Source organism: Aedes aegypti, chromosome 1, assembly GCF_002204515.2.
Source record: "Aedes aegypti strain LVP_AGWG chromosome 1, AaegL5.0 Primary Assembly, whole genome shotgun sequence".
Lineage (NCBI taxonomy): Eukaryota > Metazoa > Arthropoda > Insecta > Diptera > Culicidae > Aedes > Aedes aegypti.
The window spans coordinates 177,634,731-177,659,553 of NC_035107.1; the positions used below are offsets into that span (position 1 = coordinate 177,634,731).

Genomic DNA, 24,823 nt, shown 5'->3' on the forward strand with positions numbered 1-24,823 from the left:
TCTCAATCTCAATGCGTGCGTAGTGGATTGCTTACCTTAGTTACATCTCGTAGGCACTCTGTCTTCTAAGAATATTTTACCTGGCCCGGTGGCGCTCAACTCTCTCTTGCTCTCGCGGTGCGGCTTGTCTGAAAAGCGTTGATCGCGTGCCGGGGTCGGAAGTCGTTCTCGTTGCTGGTCAGGAGATGACGCTTACCACGCCGACGATGATCTTACCTTACTGTGTAGCGTAATATACCGCGATTTGTGTGTTTTTTTTTGCTCGCTGCCGTTTGTAGATACTCGTATTCCTAGTAGTAACGACGATGCAGACGGAGCCTTCATATATAAGCACTGAGCTTAGTGATGCTGTGCTCCTATTTTATCGGGTACTTCCATTGACGAGGATCTCGCAGATGCTCGCGGTTCCGCGTTCTTCCGTTCTGTATATCCTGATTTGTAAGGTTCGATCGGTTTGTGTAGTGAGAATGATTATTGTTTAATTGATAGTGCTTTCTATTTTGAAAATGCAAATTTGCGCCGAAGATATTTTATAATGTTGATTATTTTCTTCGAGTGAAATGAAGAACACAAAGTGATCAAGTTGTGCTGGCTCTGGCTGAATAGTGAATAAAAGATAGCGATTTGAAATTCAACAGATGGAAGTGGAATGTGAAGAATCTCACGGTTTTGATTTGATTAAATCAATTGTATTCTTTACATAAACGAAACGTTGCGTACTAGTGGTTATCGATTAATAATAGGATAAGACAGTAGCAACCGGACAACGTACATGTGATAGGAATAGGAGCATTGTTTCTTCATTTGGGTAAGTAAAATCAGTTTACAATCAGATTTTTGTACGCTGTCACTCGGTGTGCACGCTCAAAAAAGAATTCTGGAAAACGTGAACTGTCAAAAATACACCATGAACTACCACAAATGGTCACATAAACATGATCTAGTTCACGGTGTATTTTTGTTGTTGACGAGTTCACGTCTGCTGTTCACGGATACGAGAACGGATTTTTTTCTGTGTGCTGAAACACACATATTATCGAACTTGCATGAACCTCCGATCTTTTTTCACTAAAAGTTAGCCTTGGTAGTCAAAAAAAGTGTGCATATTAAAAAATCTTTCATCGGCAAAAATTTGAAAAAAGTCGATTTTTGTATTTTTGCCCTTTCCCCGGGTTCATAGGAGAATATTAGAGTTACACTAATTTTGATGAATTTGTAACGGTTAAAGACCATTCTGACATATCTTGAACACGAATCAATTATCAGATGTTTCAAATTGAGCATCATATCTACCTGCGCTCACGCAATATGACCAGCCCAAAGTAGTATTCCGTTTTAAACGACTTCACTGATTGACATAACCTTATATAAATTTAAAGTAAACACACTACAATTCATCAATATAATCTAGGCCTATCTAATCTTTTAGGATCATTTTAGACATACATGGTTGATGCGTTCGCAATAATAGTCCGACCAGAGAAGTTATTACATTTAATGAAAGCTTGGTATTATGTCTGATTAATCCATGTATAAAAAATCGACATCAAACTCTTCGCTAGTGATGCAGATAAGTCGAGAAATTAGTGCGGCCCACGGGCCGGATTGATTGTTGCCTCCATCGCTAGCAAAGAGTTTATTTAAAATGTATATAATCAGATATGATACGATCATGTCGAAAAAGAATCGAAAAGGTTGGTCAGAAAAACTATTAATTGAACTTTCACACTTCACATCAAATTACTAGTAAGGCGAGCAAATACCTTCAAACTCTAAAATGTTTCTTATCATGACAGATAGGCCTATTTCGTCTGCGACTTAAAGACTTTTTCAGAGTCGAGTGCTCGACTTTGGGCAGGCATGATCTAACCAATGTTCCCAATTCTACTGAATAATTGGAATCATTGGAAAATATAATTAAACATGAAGCTTTCTCAAGATAGTTGAAATGTCAATAAAATTTAACAATTACACATTGTTGTTCCCTTAGTTGTGGGTGTTCCTATAATTGCGGTAGTGCCGTTTTCACTGATTTTATTACATTAACCACAGAACCGACGTATTGGCTTGTTGATACGCAGAATAGTTGAAAAAAGCTTTCAAGTTGCTTAAAAACTGATGAACTATCACTAAAATTGCCAAAACTTTACTTGCTTGTACCAATAGTTGCGTTAAAGTGTTCCTATAGTGGAGGATCCCATAAGAAACAACGAATACCACAACTATAGAAACACAAATTAAAAATATACCGCAACTAAAGGAACAGTGTACCGATAGTGGAGGTATTATTTTTCACTGACATGCTGTGGACTACTGCGATGAAATCATTTTTTCTCATTAAGTCAATGGTCGTTACCTGAGACGAGACTCGCGAAGACGGTCTTCTTTTTCTGTGATTGCTGAGTTTTTTTCTTATTCCACTTTGTGTTTATACTAATTATGCGCATGCTGTTCAAAACTTCACATGAACCTCTCAGCAAAAAATGATTGAGTTTGCATCGCATCGAATCATAAATAGCCGTTTGAGTGAAATTTCACGCCAGCAAACGTAGCAGACATTAGAAATAATTAATCTTCTGCTTAGATGTATCTGCAACTTTGGAAAAAACTGCTCCGCCGACTGAGGCTTTTAATAACAGTTTACTTTGAACACAATACTTTTCACTTTTTCAGCCATAAAAACGGTGGGCTGCATTTGACGTTTCGTGAGAGGGGAATCTGGGCTGCATATGACGTTGATATTTTTCCTCTTCGCGAGTCTCTCTCAGGTCGTTACTACCCGTTACAACATTAACATGTAGATTAATTGTGCATCTTGAATTGGGGCGTTTAAATGAAGTTCAATTGTGCTTAGTACCTCCACTATTGGTACATCTACCCTACAGCCAGAAAAATAAACAGATATACAAATATATAGCTCTGTTTCGATTTGGTATGACAGTTTTTTAAAGACACCCACACGTTAATGCTCCCATTGGGCATTTTGCCCTTTGAAGGAAGCACCACACTAGACAACGGACAAGCATGCAACGCCCAATGGTACAGTCGGACAACATTTCTCACGAAAAGTTTTCGGCCTGCAGCGGGAATCGAACCCACACTCCTTAGCACGATGCGGCTAAATGCCTGGTGACACTAACCGCACGGCTACGAAGCCCACAAAAATTATAAATTTGGCTAAAGTATAAATATCTAGCAATAGAATGAATGCAGAAATATACAAGTGATGCTGATCTGGATGCTGTTTCTCGTTTGAGTACTTTGTTTCCAGATCGGGAGTATCAACGCACATGAGAGGGGAATTACTGTTCGTCTGATTACTTTTTTGATGACATGTCATTGATATTAGATTAGAAACGGGTGTTGAGTGGCTCACCATGAGTTCGGTACATTAAAAGATAGTGAGCGGGACTTCCCTTCGGCGCAGTTTCACTCCTACTAGTCTTGTTTTTTTTTTTTTTTTTTTTTTTTTTTTTTTTTTTTTTTTTTTTTTTTTTTTTTTTTTTTTTTTTTTTTTTTTGGTAGGAGGGTGCTCTGCTGTTGGTCCAATCGATTTCCATAAGCCATAGTCCATTGCTCTCGCGGTGGTTCGTTTTGCCGTGTTCCTGAGTCGTTTGAGGCTAGCTGCCTGCGAAGTTTGTCTCAGTCACCATCTGATACTGACGGAGGATGGATGTGCTCCCCTCCTAAGCACGGTCCTCCGTGCGGCGTCTTCTGGTGGCTGGACGGGTTATTTTTTGGAGGGGCTGGGAATTGAATCCATGACCTTCCGCTTATGAAGCGAAAGCGTAACCTCAAGGCTACGGACCCCCCTCTACTAGCCTTGTTATACACAATTATTTTGAAAGAGTGAAAAATAGAGGAAGATATTTACGCTGAGCTCTATACGGTATGTCTACATTCAAAACTAGAGCTTATACAAATATTGCAAAATATCTTTACATGTACAGCACATTTAAGGGTTTTATGCAGAAAAATTAGAGTTTCAAAACAAAAAATCCCTAAAAGCCTTACATTTCATGTAAGTGTAATAATATTATTTGATATTTGTGAAGTGTTTATGCAGAATTGTATTGAAATCTTGCAGCCGCTCGTATCCTTAGTTCCATTCACCTATTTAAAACTAAATACTTAAATTTATGTTTTCATGTCTTACTCTATTATTCAAACCTCGATATTGAAAAGGTCATCGATTAAGGGAGGTATTGAGTTACAGAACACAAAACCAGTGCAAATGCAATCCAAGGGACCATCCAGGTAGCCATAAAATCTAACTTTCAGTATGGTTCTCAAACTCGACATCTTGATACGAAATATCAAGTAAGGGAGAGTTGACTATAATAGCTATTGAAATTTTTATGTCTGTTTTGCAAACTATCCCCTCCATGAGTTCGAAGTCGTAAATCAAAGTGCGGGAGTACGTTGGTTCCTATTCTAATTGGAAAACTCTGCCGCATACGTCAATATACAAGTACTGATTTGATTAAGCTATTATGATCAACTTCTTAGGTATGGGAACAATGTAGACACCTGATAGAAAAGAACTTGCTTAAGCTCACAGTCTTTGTCCAAGTTGGAACGTTTTTCCAGAATGAAGAATACATAGCGTTCGCATGAATAGTTAGCTATCCAGAAAAAATAATGATTTTTTATTATATTAAATGCGGCATACCACCATGGGCTGCTCATATTGTAAGAGTGTATGTGGGAAATGATGCTTAATTTGAAACATCTGATAATTAATTCGTGTACGATGTATGTCAAATTGGTCGTTAACCGTTAAAAATTCATTAAAATTAGTGTCACTCTAATATTCTCCTATAAACCCTTATATGAGGAAAAATCAAAAATACAAAAATCGACTTTTTTCAAATTTTTGCCGATGAAAGATTTTTCAATATGCCTCAAAGACTTTGAGGCTACAAACACTAACTTTTAGAGAAAAAAGATCGGAGGTTCATGCAAGTTCGATAATATGTGAGTTTCAGCACACCGTGTGTCATTGGTGATAAATTACTTCCCGCATGAGAAATATGTACGATCTGACGAACCGAGTTTGAACTTTGTGTTTGGAGTGGTAGAGTAAGGTGGTACAGTTTTTTTTTTCAAGTTTTCAATATTATAAATGCCATGGTAGTTCAAAAGTTATTTGAGTCAGAGCCTATAGTTTTAAAATGCAAAGAAATCGATTGAGATTTGAGAAAATCGTGGTTGTTTGTTGGGTAAAAAATAAATGAAAATAGTAATTTCAGATCAAACTTTTAATGCATAAAACTAAATAAAATATAAATCTAATTTGATTTTTGATGTTATGCTTTTCAACGAAAATCAAATCAGGTCCATTAGAACAGTGATGCATTTGAACGCGTTCAGTTCGCGTTCCAGTTCATATTTTAGAACGGAGTGATCAAGTAGGCTTGCTCATTGTTCAGTTCAAAAATTTGAACTCTAATGAGCCAAAATTTGAACGCAGATTGTTCTGACAGATTTCACGGCATCTTATCGTGCCAAAATTGTTTATGAGGTAAACAAAGCAAGACATAACATATTTATTTATGATTGAATTGATTTTATTATTGATTCAAGACATATTTTCTAAGTGGATACCTAAATCTATGCTTCAATTACCATTGTAGTGCATTGCGATCTGAACGGGGCGTTCAAGAGCAGCGACAGGCTCCGGCTCGCGAGTTCACTGTCTACTGCGTTCTCGTGCAAAATTTGAACTTGCTCCGTTCAGTTTTGGCTCGCGTTCAGTTCAAAATGCATCACTGCATTAGAAGGCAGCATTGATGTGTCATCATTTTTTAATTAGAGTAAAATGGTACAAAAGTTCAAGTGGGGCAAACGTTTTTTTTTTTTTTTTTTGAATTTGATAGCTCAATTGAAAACTAATGTTTTAAATATATTGGTCATCCAAATGCATTTCAAGTAACAGACTTTCACTCCAAGTATTATAGAAATCGATTGAGATTTGGAAACATAATAACCATTTGTAGGTGTTAGACGTAAAAAATGTATTTTTTGTTCGAACTTCCGTTGCATGAAACAATATAAATATATAACCTTGTTCGAATTTTTATGTGAGGGTGTTGCTAGGCCTATTGTTAGGATGTTTTGAGGTGTTTAAGCTATTGTATATAGCGAAATATGCCAGATCATGCGGACGTAGTCACTAAAATTTCACGCCTTAATTTTGCAAAAAAAAATCTTATCTCTTTGGGTACTAGAATAGGGTTCTGAAGCCTTGTCTCAAACGCTTGAGCTTATTTGTTTACTCAATTCTCTAATATTTTGTATCGGTTTTAGTCCAAACAACAAACTGTTTTATGTTCTGAGTTTATGCCACACCCCTCGATTTGGGTGAATTATGTTTATTGTGTATCCTTTGAAATGTCAGATAGGAACAACTCCAGTGTTGAAAAGCAAAACCATAGTGAATTTTTGTGAGAGAAGTAAACGTCAAACACGATCAAATATGTGAAGGTTGAAATTTCAACGTATTTTTTCTCAAATTAAGGTGAAGATGAATCGAAGCCAAAGTACAAATTTTCCAGACCACGGATCTGGAGAACCAAACATCCGTTTAAGCTGAAAACTTAATCGATTGGTCACTAGCTGGTGATGACCAATCGATTAGGTTTTCAGCTTAAACGGATGTTTGGTTCTCCAGATCCGTGCTCTGGAAAATTTGAACTTTGGCTTCGATTCATCTTCACCTTAAAGTTTCACGATGAATTTGTTTTAAATTGTCCATTTCCCATTTTTTTCGGCCGTTTGCTTGTCTCGGGATTCGAGACAAAAATCGATGCTTGTCCCAACATTTTCAATAAAACTAGTATTTTTGATGAACTAGAATTAAAATTTCAATTATAAAATTCAAAAATGAAATATGAAGAGAAAACAGTTAATAAATAATTAAACATTGATTGCACCATATTGTATTTAATTTATAGCTTTTTATTCTGATGGAGTTAATATTAAAACAATTTGCTTCAGACAAGTCATCAAAACTTCGAAGAACAAAAATAACATTTTAAGGTTATTGAAGGTATTACAGCAGTTTCTTGATTTTATCACTGTTCAGTTTCATCGCGCTTCTTTGTGCTTCTTGTTTAAGCACGGTTTTCTGTTTGATCATGTCACGCCATGATAATTTTATGATTTTCGTTTTCATTTTACATTAAATGATAATCCTAAAGAAACTCATATTTCTAATTTGATCCATTCGTTGTGACCTTTTGTCATTCGATTCGCTCGATTTCTGTTAAAGTTCAGTCATATATTAATGAAAATTGTATGGCAAGTTCACACTGTTCCATCACACCACGCTTCAGTATATCACATAAGTTTTTTTTGGATCCGTGATATAATCGAGAACTTACAGTATCATAATAGAAGTTAATTAATTAGAGAGAAGTTTAGGTGTACTTCAGGGTTGACTTTCTTATGTTGATTTTGCCTACTTAATGTTTATAAAAATGTTGAAAAGATATTTCTTCTATTCACAGAAAAAATCCGTTCTCGTATCCGTGAATAGCAGGCGTGAACTCGTCAACAAGCAAAAATACACCGTGAACTAGATCATGTATACGAGAACATTCATGGTAGTCTAGTGATGTTCAACAAATTTTACATTCATTTCGGGAATCCCGGAAAACGGTAAATCCTGAAATTTATCAAATCCCTGGATTGACTCTGACCCGGGATCCCGGGGTGGACACTTTAATTTGATGTTATTTGAGCAGGAAAAATTGTCAACAAAGTTGCAAGAACATGCTCTTTCGAAATGTTTAATAAAAACAAGATTCCATTAAAAATTTAAGTACCTCATTAATATAGTTTTGATCAAATTTCTGATCATTATTTTGTGTGTATATATCTGCAATCATCAGTTTATGGATGGTAGAAGATATTCCTGTCACAAAAGTATAGATATTTTGTGTTTTAATCAGTTTACTTTTGCCTCACACTTGTTTCGAAAGTTCGTCTTAGACAATCAATTTGGAAACTGTTATAACTAAACATGAATAAATATAATGAGACAAGTTTGTTTAGCAAATTAGTAGCCAATATGTTGAAGATTAACTGTGATGTACTTTTGCCTCACGTCCAGTTTTGTACCTTAATTTTGCAAAATCTGATATTTTTTGGCTACATTACAATTAATTGTCATTATGCCAATGATTCGACAAAAAATAGTTTTCATTTTTGAATGAAACGACTTTCAATGGTTTTGTCCATTTAAAAGTTGTACGATTCCCAAAGTTGGTTGCCAAAGCTTCAATATATCCGTCCTTTGCTTTGTAAATTCCAGATGGAATGATTATCTGATTAATTTTTAGATTCTTCTGTACTAGAACATCGTCGTTTGGCAATAATACAGGAATTTTTATGAATTTTGCAGAGTGAGCGTTAATGGTTTCTTCCGGTGGTCCATATTTTCGTATTTCGATATCAACAGTTTTATTAGGCAGAACAAGTTTTTTATTCAACAAATCTATGGATAGTTTCAATTCAGACATTGATTCGTAACCAAGAATTCCATCAAAGAACTTAAGGAATTTAAAAAGATAAAATGGAATCATTTGCTTCGTATTAAAAATATCGATCATATATTTCTGATTAGCTCTGTGATTATCCTTGATGTTTGAGATAAGTATAGGTTTGCATGGAATTTTCTTCAAGTCGGGAATCTTATCTAGTGAAATGAAGTTTTTGTTTGAACCAGTATCTATCAAAAGCTTTGCTTTGATTCCATTGTGTAATTTTATTCTAATAAATGGTAATCCATTTATTGCGTTTACCTCACATCGTTGTCGGTTTGAGAAACCTGAAAATTTACTTCCTCCTCAAAATGAAATTCATTGTGTACTTCAGTATCTTCATTTTCATCATCGTTAGAATTAGAGTGTCCATCCCGGGACATCCCGGGACAATAAAACCCGGGATTTGACAAAATTCGGGATTTCCCGTTTCCCGGGATTTTATTTGTGACATCCCGGGAATCTCGGGATTCCCGAAATGTACGTAGAATTTGATGAAAACCACTAAATTTCAATGAAAAACAATGACATTTTTCCCCACTATCAACCTTATTTGATAAAGTAGAAAGGCGTAATGAAAAAGGGAATAAACGTGTAACTATTTTCATGAAAAGATCAATTAAACCAGTAAGAAACACATTTTTCAATTTTTCTAGTTACAAAGATTTAATGCTTTAGCCGTTTTAATAAGCCCATGATGGGATAACAAATTTGAAAGTACACCTAAACTGCCACAAATCGCAAGTCAGTTCATTCTGTAAAAAGTAGGCATTGAGAAAATTGACTGAGAAGTTTTCAATCTCGTTTTCCATACAAATATTCAAAAAATTCCAGGAGCTTGGAACATGCGTCTTTTTTTTTAAGGCACTCCGTGCTCGTGGCCACTACTGTGCCGGAATCAGTTTATCTGTATCTTCCTTACCGATACAGTTCTATTTTTAACTAATCTATATTTACATCTGCTTTCACTCTCTTCTGCTCTTTTGCTCTCACACCGAGCAGGTAGGAGAGTGCTCTGCTGTTGGTCCAATCGATTTCCATAAGCCATTGTCCATTGCTCTTGCGGTGGTTCGTTTTGCCGTGTTCCTGAGTCGTTTGAGGCTAGCTACCTGCGAAGTGGGTCAGTTTGTCTCAGTCACCATCTGATACTGACGGAGGATGGATGTGCTCCCCAAAGCACGGTCCTCCGTGCGGCGTCTTCTGGTAGCTGGACGGGTTTTTTGTGGAGGGGCTGGAAATTGATCCCATGACCTTCCGCTTATGAAGCGAAAGCGTTACCTCAAGGTTACCGACCTTCCTTGGAACATGTTTCGATCTCAATGAAACTTTCATAATTTGCTTTTCACTCCGTTATCTTTCCAAGAAAAATATAAAGATGTCCAAATAACGATTCATTTTTGTGTTACACGATGCGAAAATCTGCAGTGGGACTGACGAGTGTCATGCTTTACTTTTCATTATGGGACAATTCGACTTGGTGTTTTCCCCAATTTTTCTGAACAAAAACTGATTTCTCATTAGTGCAGTTGAATGATCATTAGAAGATATAATAAAAACTGATATCAACTCAATTTTGACCAAAATGCAGATGGGACTGACTTGCGATTCACGGCACTGAACTTCAGTCAATAATTTTCAGTAAATAACTTTCAGCATGATCTACAATACCTTTGATGATCTTTAATAGTTTTCTTTGTTCTAAAGTTTTAATGTATGAAACAAATTGGTCTAAAACTATGACTTAAGTTTTTATCATACTTCCTTCATAAGTGTTATAGAGAACATGAGAAGGTTCATGGCAAACCCGTAATTAGTCAAGCTAAGTTTTGATTTTTGTTAGGTTACTTCATCAAAATAAGAAAGTCTTATCTAAAATGTGATATGCTATGATAAGCATATTATTTTGAAAAGTTACATTATCTGTTGATGCCATTGAAAAAAATGTCTTGTTAAATTTCTAGAAAGATTCGCGAAATAGGCGAAACTGACAAAATGTACACAATTTAGGAAACTATAGCGGTGAAATTGTAGCTTGATTTTCTATTCACTGCACTTGAACTTTTCCCCTTTCGATAATTTAACTATTCAAAAAATGCAAATTTGTAGAAGACGAAACTTCACCTCATGCAAAACCACACACTGTATTGATTACGCCTGTGTTTTTGTTTATCAAAGTGATGGGCGCATCTGAAATCGAAATCAAAACACGGCGAGATTAAACGGCGACACTGCAAACAAAACATAAACAAGGCGTACATGGCGGGCTTAATTGAAACCAGAATGAAAACACGGCGCAAAAGTAATAGGCGACACTGAAAATAATATCGATTACAGGCTCATAACATTGGGCGATATTGGCATTCTTGAGTGCGTTTAAGGCGAAACTTTATAATATGTTTTTATTACGAAATAGCTAGGAAAATTGAAGGAGATGTGTGTGGTGTTGATGGGGATTTTGGAAATAGGTTTATGAAATGTGTATTAAAGTGAAATAGTTAAAGTTGGAGTATATTTTCTCCAATTGGGATTAAAAATTGCACATGAAAATTTCATTGGTTATTTTCTCATTGTTATTGATTTGTCAGATAGGCCCTTATCGCGAATCCCTCTCGATTTATACTTCCATTTCAATCGAAATGCTAGTTTTTTGAAAATTTGATAAATCCCGGGATCCCGGGATTTCCCGGGATAAGCATAGATTTTTGTCCCGAGTCCCGGGACGAGCAAAATGGCCGGGAAATGGACACTAGACTGGCCCTTAAACAAAAAAGTTGTAAAACTTGACGGGGCACCCCCTAGATATGAGCCTTAGGGTAAGAAAAACCCTCTCTCAAAATTTCAACTCAATTGGTTGCTCCACCAGCTGGCGCAATCGATATGAAATTTGTATGGGATATTCGTCTCAAATATATTGAAAATTGATTCTATGTTACTGTTTCGTTCCGTATACTAATTGTTCGCGTTCAAATAAGCCCAGAATGACAAATACACTAGTTGATACCCTAATGAACATAATTGCAGAAGGTTGTATCTGGATTGAATCTCATTTTCATTACTCTTTCAGTTGTTGTAAGTTAGACTTAGATTAGCACTCCCGTACAGTCACTTATATGCATGCGACATGTGCTTCAGCTCGCCCAGCGTCATAGGTGGCTATGATGCGCTTAGTGGCTACCTCCAAGCTATGTTGAAGAAATACATGCAATATTGCATGATATACTTCATATGGTTAAAACACCAACTTTATTAATTTTGATCATGGTACAATCTTCTACAATATTCTTCGCTATTACATCAAGTAGTGTGTTTGACATTCTGGGTCCAATTGAACTCATCAATTTTCCTGAACCAAACAGTAGATGATGTGCTGTTGCTCATATGTTTGAGCTGAAAATCCAATATTAACTTCAATTCAAATGCGCCAGCTCATAGAACGACCAAATGAGCTGAATTTTTCAGAAAGGCTTCCTCTAACCCCAAGGAATAATCCTGGGGGGTGCCCCGTGGAATCATACAACTTTATTTTTCTCCCATACTGAGCTGGGCCAGTCTAATGGACACTCTATTTAGAATCTTCCACGGTGTCATGATTATTTATTTTGTTTCTATGGTTCGAACGTAAGGAGGGATCAATCTCCATTGAGGAAACTGTTTGTCTATCTGATTGTGGTTTCGTAAATTTTGGAGAAGAATTGGGTTGGTATTTTGTTTCAACTCTTTCAGTTTTGTTATTATTTTTAAAATTTCCAAATGTCAAACACAATCACTTTTTGTAAAGAACCTCACTGTCCTAGATCTAAACTATCACTGACTGATTTTCCCTAACTAGTCACCTAGTAACCTACCTAGCTCTACGGTCAGCTGGGAACCATCGATGACGGCGAGATGTTTCCCATGCGATCGTCACGTTCGGGAAGCTGAGGTCAGCTGGGAATCGTTGGCGCGCGATGTCTCCCATCCAATTGTCATGTACAGGATCGGATGTCCGTTGTTGTTGTTTTGCCTGCCGCTAACTCTGGCGTGGGAACTATGCTGTGTGGAAGAACTTGTAGAATGATAGTTTGGCAGGTTGGGACATAACTCTATCTCGCTTGAATGTTTGATCATCAAGACATATTTTATATCCTATTGCTAAAACACACAAAACATTTCAAAATGTGGAAATATTCAAATTAATACATACGGTAAAACAGGGCACTACAATAGTCATAATTGGTACAAATAACGTAGTTATATTTTCATGTAGTTTTCGAGTCACATCAGAGAAAAATGGGCTTAATGCTTTGTCTAAGCAAATGTCCTTTTTTTATTTCTTTATTAGTATCATTCCGAACAATACATTCATTTCTTATATCTAGGTGTTATGTGTTATTAGACAACACTATCATCCTAATTTGGTAAAACAAATTTAAGATATTATTAACATTTTGTTAACAACATATTACATTTCACTTGCCGTAGCAGTTCAGATTTTTACAGGTGAGTTTATTTCACCTGCTTACAAGAGAAACAAAAAAAAACACGTTTTCAATTTACTGAACGTAACTTAACCTAAATATATAACGCATTAATCGTGGCAATAGAAGATTGAATTCTCTGCAAAGCTTTCTTCCTGGTATTACAACAGCTAGTCCATATTGGTACAGCATACAACATGGCTGGCCTGAAAATTTGTTTGAATATCAAAAGCTTGTTCTTAAGACAAAGTTTTGATTTTCTATTAATAAGGGGATAGAGACATACATTTGGCTTGAATGCCCTCAATGTGATTTATGAAAGTTAAATTCTTATCTAGCATGAGCCCTAGATACTTAACTTCATCTGACCAATTTATTGGAACCCCTTTCATCGTGACAACATGTTTACTTGAAGGTTTCAAATTAAGAGCTTTTGGTTTATGTGGAAATATTATTAGTTGAGTTTTGGAAGCATTAGGAGAAATCTTCCATTTTTGCAAGTATGAAGAAAAAATATCCAAACTTTTTTGGAATCGACTACAGATGCCACGCAGACTTTGTCCTTTGTCAAAGAGGCCTGTGTCATCCGCAAACAAAGATTTTTGACATCCCTGAGGTAACTCAGGTAAGTCAGATGTGAAAATATTGTATAATATTGGTCCCAAAATGCTGCCTTGGGGAACATTAGCTCTAACAGGAAGTTTTTCAGATCTGGAGTTCTGATAATTAACCTGAAGTGTACGATTTGACAGATAACTTTGAATTATTCTAGCAATGTATGTTGGAAAATTAAAGTTTTTTAATTTTACGATCAAACCTTCATGTCAAACACTGTCGAATGCTTTTTCTATGTCTAGAAAAGCAACACCAGTAGAATAGTCTTCAGATTTGTTGGAACGGATCAAATTTGTTACACGTAAAAGATGTCCATGGCGAAATCCGAACTGTTCATTGGCAAAAAATGAATTTTCGTTGATGTGGGCCATCATTCTGTTCAAAATGACCTTTTCAAAAAGATTACTGATGGAGGAAAGCAAACTGATTGGACGATAGCTAGAAGCTTCTGCAGGATTTTTGTCTGGTTTTAAAATTGGAACAACCTTAGCATTTTTCCATTTGCCAGGAAAATATGCTAATTGAAAACATTTGTTAAATATATCAACTAAAATTGATAAGCTACTTTCTGGAAGTTTCTTGATGAGGATGTAGAAAATTCCATCATCGCCAGGAGCTTTCATATTTTTGAATTTTTTAATAATAGTTCTCACTTCTTCCAAATCAGTCTCCCAGGCATTTTCGAAAACGTTCACTTGATTTAGAATATTTTACGAAATCCTGAGTAACTTGATTTTCAATTGGACTAGTAAGTCCTAAATTAAAATTGTGCGCACTTTCAAACTGCATAGCAAGTTTTTGAGCTTTTTCCCAATTAGTTAGTAATAATTTGTTTTCCTCTTTCAATGCCGGTATTGGCTTCTTAGGTTTTTTTCAAAATTTTAGATAATTTCCAAAAGGGCTAAGAGCCAGGGTCCAATTGAGAAATCTCATTTTTAAAATTTTTGTCTCCTAATTGTGCAAAACGTTTCTTGGTACCTGCAAATCCTGCCATATAATTTTCATCGCAGGATCGCGAGTGCGTTGAAATTGCCTTCTCCTCACGTTTTTAAGGCTGATCAAGAGTTTAAGATCATCGTCTATAATCACGGATTCAAATTTTACTTCACATTTTTGAATTGCAATGCTCCTGGCTTCAACAATGCAATTTGTTAAAGTTTCAAGAGCATTGTCAATATCGAGTTTTGTTTGTAAAGAAATGTCAACATCAAGATTAGAGTCAATATCTTCTTCTTCTTTCTGGCATAACGTCCCCACTGGTACAGAGCCTGCTTCTAAGCTTAGTGTTCTTATGAGCATTAACTTGCTGTCCAGAGCATTCAAAAGGCAAATAGGCAGCTATGAAAGTAGGGGGAAGTCCTCTATGCCCTAACACTTTTTGTTTTTTGGTAATATTTCAAAATCTACATTAGTTTTACCGTTAATTTTTGTACAATATTAAAAATTCACATGGTTTTAAGTAAAAACTCACATGAAAACAAAAATAAACCTTTACAATTCATTTTTATATATGTAATCCAATTATGTCCCTAAAGTTTCAAAAACTTTAGTTTCAAATGACGAAAACAGTTGATGTTTTATACGCCTATGAATGATGATTGCAACTTCCCCACATCCCCCATCAATACGATCATTACGAAAAACAAAAAAAGTTAGGATCTCTTTTGAGTTTAGATCCAGGTTTTAAATAAGTTTCGGTAATAACTACTATATTAACTTAAGAAAATTAAACAGCTCGTCCTTTTTACCAATCAAAGAACGAGCATTCCAATTTCAAATATTTAAATTATTATTTGGATCCATTAGAAAAACGTAATCCAATAACAAATTGTTTTGTAAATTTAACACCTACTTGGACTGCGTCAGTCATAGTGGTGGCTTTGGCATCAATCATTAGATTCAATTGTTCAGTTAGAAAATTAAAATCAGAGGTAGACATATCACTTGAAGTGGGTACATTTGATGATTTACCGTCAGAATTTTCCATAGACGAAGAGGCGGTGTAGATGTTACCTGTGGCGGCAGCATTTTTTCCATTTGATTTGAAAGAATGGGTACTCATAGTACGAATAGGGGAGGAGTTCATATTACCTGCTATGATATCGGCAAAGAATTTTCCGTGGGTAGATACATTCGAAATTAAAAGATTCGAACGGCTACCCGACGGATTAAAATTAGTATATGAATGATCATGATTATGATCTTCCTGATGGGTATGATTCCTAATCGAGCGATCGTTAACTGAAAATGAGTATTGTTCGGCAAATTTTGGAAACGACCGTTATCGTAACGGATATTATCTTTCATCTGCCTGGCACGAGCCTCGACAACTCTCCTTCGCGAAGGGCAAGCCCAAAAAATTGACTTATGATTGCCACCGCAATTCGACCATATAAACTTGGTGGTATCTTCCTTCACTGGACAGACGTCCTTAGCGTGAGAAGAACCTCCGCAAATCATGCATTTAGCATCCATGCGGCAATTTTTTGTACCATGACCCCACTTTTGGCACTGGGTGGGGATCTGGTAATTTTCTCCAGGTTTCTGGAAATGTACCCCCGTCACACGGACATCAAACATAAGTTTTGCTTTTTCAAAAGCTTCAATATTATTTAGATCTTTTTTGTCAAAGCGAACTTAATACCATTCTTGAAAAAACCATTTCCGAACAATGCCAGATTGGGTTTTCTTTTTCATAATGATTACTTGGACTGGGGAAAATCCAAGTAAATCATTTATTCCATTTTTGATCTCTTTAGGTGACTTAAAGTCATTTGAGAGACCTTTCAAGACGACTTTGAACAAACGTTCAGTTTTGTCGTCATAAGTAAAAAATTTGTGCTTCTTTTCTTCAAGATGTTTGAGAATAAGTTCGCGATATTTAAGAGTTTCCGGCAAAACGCGACAGTCTTCTTTCTTTGCGATTTGGAAGGAAACCTTGATTCCCCTAATGGAGTTCAAGATCTCCTGCCCAAATCCCCCAAATTCGGAACAACTGACCACGATAGGCGACACCCTTAGCTTCCTCACTTGAAACAAAGAGCCTGGCCTTGAAGCTGCTTCGATTTGATGTTCGGAAAATTTGTCTAGAGTATCGAACTGATTGTTCATTTCGATGCAATTACCAACATTATTCATTTCACCCTTGGAAGAAAGTTCGCATTCCGGAGAAATGTCCTTTCTTCCATTCTTGCCAAGTTTAGTGACAGTTTTAAATCCCACTTTTTTGGAAGGAAGTTGTGAATTCAGAGATTCACCCTTCCTTTTGTTTGTAGTTGCAACCATGTTTAGTGAATAAACGAAAGAAGACGAGACCTCCTAAAAGGTTTTTTCCCAAGACGGTGTCCAAGAAGGATTACCACCGCTAGTTTTCGCCAACGGGTCCAACGAAAAATCGAAGGCACGGGTCTAAACAAGGATCGTAGAGGAATCAATAGTAGAAAAAAAAGTACTGTTAAAGAAGCACTGAAAAGCACCGTTTTTAATTTTAGCACTAAAAAGCACTGTTTTTGTTGCACTGAAAAGCACTGTTCTATTGCTTTCTGTGGTTTTTTAAGAAAACTTCCAAGAGCAGAGCGAATTCGTGTACGCACAGCACGAAGGTACGATGCGTACTGAAGCAAATGTCCTTGTTTACAAATAATACAGCATTTAAATTGTGTGACTCCATTTGAAATCCGAACTTTTCGACACGCGTGAATAGATCAAATAAATTCAATTAAACTTGTGAAATAAGTTTTTGTTAGCAACGACCTTATAGATTTAGATTTAATTTTTAAATAGTTGATTCTAACCTGACATGTTTGCTTTCTTTGATTTATTTTTCATTTCAGTACATATAGGGCTTTCAATATGCCAAATACTTTCTCTTACTCTGGTTAAAAGCGGTGCTTCTATCCTTTCAAATCAAATTTTTGAGATGTTTTAAACATTCCAAAAACAAGTTATGGATTTGGTATATGCAAACTCTATGAAGCAAACCGAGTTTTAATAAGAGCAAAATGCCCGCTTTGAGAGTTGGATGAGTTGCACAGCGTTCCATCGTCCTTGTTCACCAAGCAAAGGAACGGAGGAGGCGCATGATTCCTAATAGGTCAATGTACTAGAAACATAGCGTGATGGCTTAAATCCCTTGTGCCATGAATTAGGGTAACCAATATTGTGTATGTCTTTCACTACACTTGCATCAAACGTCTCTGCGTGGAAAATGTCTTTATTTTGACTGAAACTTATTAAATTCAATTGGTTCATCCATGCAGTCTTCTTCTTCTTTCTGGCATTACGTCCCCACTGGGACAAAGCCTGCTTCTCAGCTTAGTGTTCTTATGAGCACTTCCACAGTTATTAACTGAGAGCTTACTATGCCAATGACCATTTTTGCATGCGTATATCGTGTGGCAGGTACGAAGATACTCTATGCCCTGGGAAGTCGAGAAAATTTCCAGCCCGAAAAGATCCTCGACTGGTGGGATTCGAACCCACGACCCTCAGCTTGGTCTTGCTGAATAGCTGCGCGTTTACCGCTACGGCTATCTGGGCCCCATGCATCCATGCAGTCGTTACACACAAAAACATTTCGAGTGTAAACAAAAACTTGATTCAAATGTCTTGGTCCAAAACTGTAAAATTCAATCGGTTTTCCATTGTTGATCGAGCGATTGGACTATGCGCAAACATGTTAAACAATCAATCTTAAGCTTTGTCTCCAACCAAATGTAAATGCCGGTGGGCCAAAATATACGCTTTGAGGGGTCCATCCATGTAGAAAACATATTGAATATAATGGAATAATTGAAAAGTATTCTGCTCACGTGGGGCGTTTTGAGGCCCTTTCTTCTACAGTCTAAAAAAGGATCAAGTCTTTCTAGTTTATTCAATCAAAGTAGATATTTTATTGCCTCTCAATGGCAACGCAAAAGTACTAGGTGAAGGATACGGGGTTTTTGATCTTTGCTTGCATAGGTTTTTTTTTTAGATTTGTGGATTATTCCCAACATATTACTTAATTGTTCTCGTTTGCATCTACAGTACCTAGGCAGCGTAATTTGATTGCCTCTGTGAGATTATGTGACCAGCGTTCCTTTGCTTTAACCCTTCGTCATGCAGCAAATACGTTCGTCGTTGCTCTTTTTGCCTTTAGAGAACAAAAACCAAACTGGATTCAGTTTTATGAGGTTTTTTTTTCAGATCAGTTACAGTTCGGGGCGATACATTTATTACATAAGAAAATTTACAGGATGTTAAAACTTTAACAGTTAGAATTGTTGTAGAGAAATTAGAAATAAATTGCTGAATTGCTGAAATGTGAAGAGGCGAAATAGGGTTGATCTACTTTGTCATCATAAATAAATCCTTTGATCAACAGTTAGTTAGTACAGTTCGAAAATATTTGCTCCCCTGCAAGTAATCTTTAGCGAACTGTTATTCTTTCAGCTCTAATGTAATCGTATGGAAGTCAAGATTAATCAAGACTTTGAGAAGTTTTGGAAATGTTCAATGATTCGGAGTTATTCCGGTGAGTCACTAGGTAATCAATATGTCCCAAATTTGTCATATCTTTCACCTACATCAACTTGCTTTTGTCCACTTCAGGAACTGGAATTTGTACGACGCCAAACTAATTTATCTGCGTCATTTCACTAAGTTGCGTCGTTTGAGAATCGCGTCATTACATTGGACATCCTAATCATTAAAATCATGCGATCAAAGTGTTCAAATATTTACCTAAAAAAATGACCGCAATCAACGCATGTATTCATGAGATGCCTGATATGAGACCATGCATCGTGACGTGGATCTTTACTCCATAGTTTTTTGTCAATTTTCGAGAAAGCTATTGAACTAAACTTTCATTCATAAAGCTCTTTTTTTACGTCCGCCAATATGCCAACACACTTGTTCCAAATTACTGTGATTGCATCTAATAATGGGGTTCAAATATACTCCCCAAGGTAGTAGTATAAGATATTTCGGATATATTCAGCTAGCGCAAATAGGTAAATTCTGACACGATTAGTCTCATCAATTGTTCTTGGTATTGACAATCAGAAGTTTATATCAAAGCTGTGCCCGGCCACGTGTGATTTTGAATTCATTGTACAAATCCTTTGGCACGCGAGCCGTGCACGTTGAGTATCGTGTGCTATTCAAATACTGCTCTATTCTAGCTCAATCGTGTGTGCATCAGGATCGATGTTTTAATTCATAGCATTTAGAAATCCCAGTGCGTGTTTCACTCGATTGCATGTCTTTTAATCTCACATAGAATTTCGATTGTTTTGTAACGGTAAAGAATTTCTCAGAAGGGTGCGATGCTTTTTTTTGTGTTTCATACGATTTGCATGCTGCTTCGATACATTTCAGAGTTCAACTTTCAGTTTGCAATGGTAATACAACCTCAAATTATATAGTACTAACGTAATCGCAGCCTGGAATTGTGCTAAATTGCCTTAATGCATTCTGTTTATAAAAATTTTAGTTCTTTTCGTTTTTTTTTTAACTCTGTATATATTTAGGTGTTCTGTGCTAAAAAACTCCATCATCATAATTTCGTAAAACTAAATTAAGTTCATATTAACATTTGTTAAGGCCGCACGGGACGTCATCATAATCACCCTATCCATTTCAAGATTCAAATCCCAAGAACCCCTCCATATATCGATGCGAAAAAGTATCACTATGATTCTATATATGTAGTGCACAACCCGATAAATTTTCATCATCATCGGTTCACTAAAATTCGAGATTTGCTTCCACAAAGTTTTGATGATTATTGTTAGAATGAGATGAAAGATAGGGAAAATAACACGGTCTCCCGTGTCCCCTTAACAACACTCTTCTTCTTCTTTCTGGCGTTAAGTCTCAACTGGAACAAAGCCTGCTTCTTGGTTTTCATTGCTAACTCTATGGTCCCTTGAATTGCAGTTGCACTGGTTTTGTGGTCTGTAAGTCGATATCTCCCTAACTCGATGAGCCCTTCAATATCGAGCTAGGGAGAATATAAACATGTCGGTTCTTTGATTTGTATATTTAGGTTGTTGGTAGTGATAGTGATTCACACGAATGACACTTGTCAAGTATAGTATTTAGCAAATATGCACATCTAGTAAAAACTTACATGCCAATTCAAGCTACTTGAATTGCTCTTGTTTGCACGAAACCATTGAAGATCGTGTAAATGGCAGTCGTTTGTAGTTCCAGTAGTCAACGGAATTCAGTACTGCAGTTACTAATCACCGAGTCAAGTACTTTATGCAATACAGTCCTATTGATAATGTTTACTTTTTGTTTGCCTTCCCACAGGAGTCACATGGAAATGGTTGCCTAAGTGAATAATTAGTTGTGTTAAGTGCGCAGCTACTAGGACAAATCCGGCACTTCATTTAACAATAAAAAAAGTTCGAGATGACTACTACTCCCGTAATTCCGCTAGATGCAGGACGAAAACGTAAGTACTATTTGAGCTTGTTATGAATACACACACAGGCATTGCAGAATTCACTCTCATTTGAGTATTAAGCACGATCAAAGCAAGCAAAGAAAAACATCCCATCTGTTGTGGTCCACGATCGTCAATGTATTGCAAGTTGTAACAAGTCTGATAAATAGAAGCAGCGAGCGAGAGCCCCAAAGAGAGAGCGATGATAAAATCCATTTTTCTCGCTTGTTTACCGTTGGGGATAGGTGTTTTTCTTTACTGGCACGATAAACAATCCACGAACTTCAAATAACAATAGTGTCCCCTAGGATTGGAGCATGTTTAGAGGGGTTTTATCATGCACTACTATCTCCCCAATCTGATCAAAGTTGTAGCAGTATACGATAAACAGTCTCTCATAATGTGCAGCATGTTATGATAGTTACAGAGAGCGATACGTGAGAGATTCTCTCAATTTTCTCAGGATTCAATCCCTGTGTGTATTATAGAGTTCTGCAAAGATCATGATTCAAATATTTCCTATTGATTTTTTGTTCATATTTCAAGCGCATTTGATCTTGATGTTTATATTTTGATTTTAGCTTTATTTAAACTTTTATTATGAAAAGTAACAAGAATCTGAAAATTTGGCAACATTTGAGAATTTTGGAGTTACAGTCAACTCTCCCTTACTCGATATTCCGTATCTAGATATCAAGTTTGAGAACCTTAGTAAAAGTTGGTTTTCATGACTAATTCGAAGGTTCGTTGGATCGCAGTTGCATTGGTTTTGTGTTCAGTAAATCGATTCCTTCCTAACTCGATGATCCCTTCAATGTCGAGTTATGGAAAGTTGATCGTTATTACAGAAATTCATGTAAATATGATCAATGACTGTTCAGCAAGACTATGCTGAGAATTTTGTGTTCGAATCCTACCGGTCGGGAATCTTCTCGTAATATATCTTCGTGCCATTCCATACCAAGTGTCCACATAAATGTACGGACGTGGTATCGACCACCATCGATTCCAACCAAATTTTAGTCATATGTTCTTTCACTAGGTATGTGTTAAAACCAAATTTCGTGACCAATCCACGTGATTGTAAATTTGACAAAACCAATGATTTTGTTTACATTCTTCATTCCATATCTAAAATTTTCATTTTGCAAGAAAGCTAAACCTATTTATTTATATGTCCTTTTGTGAAAACCTATTTATTTATACAGTCGAAGCTCGTTATAATCACATTGTTGGGAATCGTCATCGTTGGCGCAATAAACCAATTATTGAGAGCAGCCTTCGTGATAGCAGCTTCAATGCTGTAATTCATTTTTTTTATCATTAAACTAATTTAGAACTTAAGATTATACATACAATTTGGTTTTTATTTCAAGCTTCCAAGATACGGCCTCCCAACATTTCGAGTACACATTTCACTACTAATATCTCTATTGTACAGTGTTGCCAGTTTCACTAAAAATGCCTCCACAACATACCCCCACCCGTGAAACTGGTAACCGGTCTGAACAGTGGTTGCTGTATTCACATGGAATAGCGATCATCTGGAAACAACACAACAGCGCTGCCGTTCATTGTTCTTTCTCCGTCCGCTTGCTCATACAATTGCCACCGGGATCAAATACAACGCACACGACGGCTACTGTTGAAATTTTAGCATATTTTAATCGACACTTGTTGTACATTCCGTGAAGTGCAGATCCAATAATTCTTCGCTTTGTTGGAATACATTCTACCCCTTTGGATTTATGTATCTTCTGATTAGCTTCTCTCACCAGCACACAGTCATAAACGCTGATCATTTTGTGATGAGCGAATGATGATATCTCTAGGAATATTCGTGTCGACGAAAGAACGATAACATCTTTTTCGTGGTTGCGATTTCGAATACATTTCATTTGTTTCGTACCTCTGTCTCTTGGTTCTACTGGAACGTCGGATAGACACAATTGAGACTTAGAATGAGATGCTGTTTTTTTTTTTTTTTTTTTTTTTTTTTTTTTTTTTTTTTTTCTTCTAAGCAATGGGGGGATAATCTGCTCAACAGACGCCGTGTGGGGTTAGGGACCATTTACTACATGCAAGCAGTAAACAGGACTACACCCCCGACCCACTAAACCATTTCCATTGCCGCCAAACCCTTCGTCTCTCCGGGACCACCAAGAAGGCATTGCTTCGGAGAGGGGCTATTGCACATCGCATCCTCCAGGTTAGCTGCGTAGCCATGCAGCAACGAACATCGATGACACGCTTAGGGGGGTCCACCAAGGTAGCATGCTGGCGCTTTGCCAGCTTCCCAGGTGGTCCTCACCTCCCGTTGTCCGCTGAAAGCGGGCAGGGTCGACCACTACGCCCGCGCCCAGCTGCACCGCAGGTATCAAGAACTGATACTGCGGGCTTCGCAATTTGACCTACTGAAGGCTCAGGCCCTATCAGCTAGCACCAGCTGGGATTGCTGACGAAGGGGCCTCCACCTGCCCCGAACAACCAGAGGCTCGTATCCACCCAGTAGGCCGGCGCCACGACAGCAGCGCTACCAGGATGTTCTCCCCACGGCCACTTAATCGCTGTAAGGGTCGATTTCGACCGTAGGGCACCGGTATGACCTACGTAGCCGACTGCGAACCCTTGGACCACCTGTTGTTTAGCGTCTGCACTAGCCACTCCTCGAGTCCACTCGCCACCTCCTTTGCAGTTCCGAGACGATGTGGGTGATAGCCGATGAAACGGCATTCCAGCCAAACTCGTCTTCACACATCCTCTGGACCAAATTGTCCGGAGTCGTGTCCCGACCGCATGTGGCTAACATGCGGTCACGCATTGTGCGGAAACGCGGGCACACGAACAAAACGTGTTCCGCCGTTTCCTCTAAACCTGCACAAACTGGACATTCGGGAGAACCCGCATGACCGAAACGGTGTAGATACTGTCTAAAGCAACCATGGCCCGAAAGGACCTGTGTCAGGTGGAATGTTAGTTCCCCATGGCGCCTATTGACCCAGATATCTAACCTCGGAATCAACCTGTGAGTCCACACTCCCTTGGTGGAACTGTCCCACGCACGCTGCCATTTGACCATGGAGGCCAGTCTGGCAGTCCTGCGTATGCCTCTTGTGCCGCGCATTTCGAAGCACTCTATGTCTTCCATGATAAGGATACCAATAGGCACCATACCGGTGATGACGCAGAGTGCATCGTGTGACACGGTACGGTACGCGCTCGCAACCCTCAGGCACATTAGCCTATAAGTACTCTCTAGCTTGCTACGGTAGCTCTTGGTACTTAAGGCCGTGCCCCAAGCCGGGCCACCATACCTCAGTATGGACGAGGCGACACTGGCCAGAAGCTTTCGCTTGCTGGCGTACACCGCAGAGCTATTGGACATCATCCGGGACAGTGCCACAATAGCTGTGGAGGCTCTCTTGCAGGCATAATCGACGTGGCTACCGAAGGTAAGCTTATCGTCGATCATCACCCCCAAGTGTTTGACGGAGTGCTTCGAAGTGATCGTGCAGTCGCCTACACTGATCACCGCTTGCTGCACCGACTTTCGGTTGTTGACAACAACCGCCTCAGTTTTGTGGTGAGCCAATTCCAGTTTCCTGGAGCTCATCCACTCCTCCACAATTGCGATCGAGTGGGCTGCAGTCAATTCCACTTCTTCGATCGATTCACCGTAGACCTCCAGCGTAATATCGTCGGCAAAGCCAACGATGACCACACCCGCCGGGAATTTTAATCTCAACTCCTCGTCGTACATGACATTC

General features: G+C 37.7%; 1 protein-coding gene across 1 annotated transcript in view; it reads left to right on the plus strand.

The window, feature by feature from the left end:
• Nucleotides 1-336: 336 nt before the first annotated feature.
• The window catches only part of LOC5575887 (scavenger receptor class B member 1), a 91,587-nt gene continuing 67,100 nt past the window's right edge, over nt 337-24,823 (plus strand). The window contains exons 1-2 of the mRNA XM_021854215.1: nt 337-808; nt 20,921-21,065. Coding sequence (XP_021709907.1) covers nt 21,023-21,065 — 43 coding nt within the window. The 5' untranslated portion in view covers nt 337-808; nt 20,921-21,022. The remainder of the gene's footprint in view (nt 809-20,920; nt 21,066-24,823) is intronic.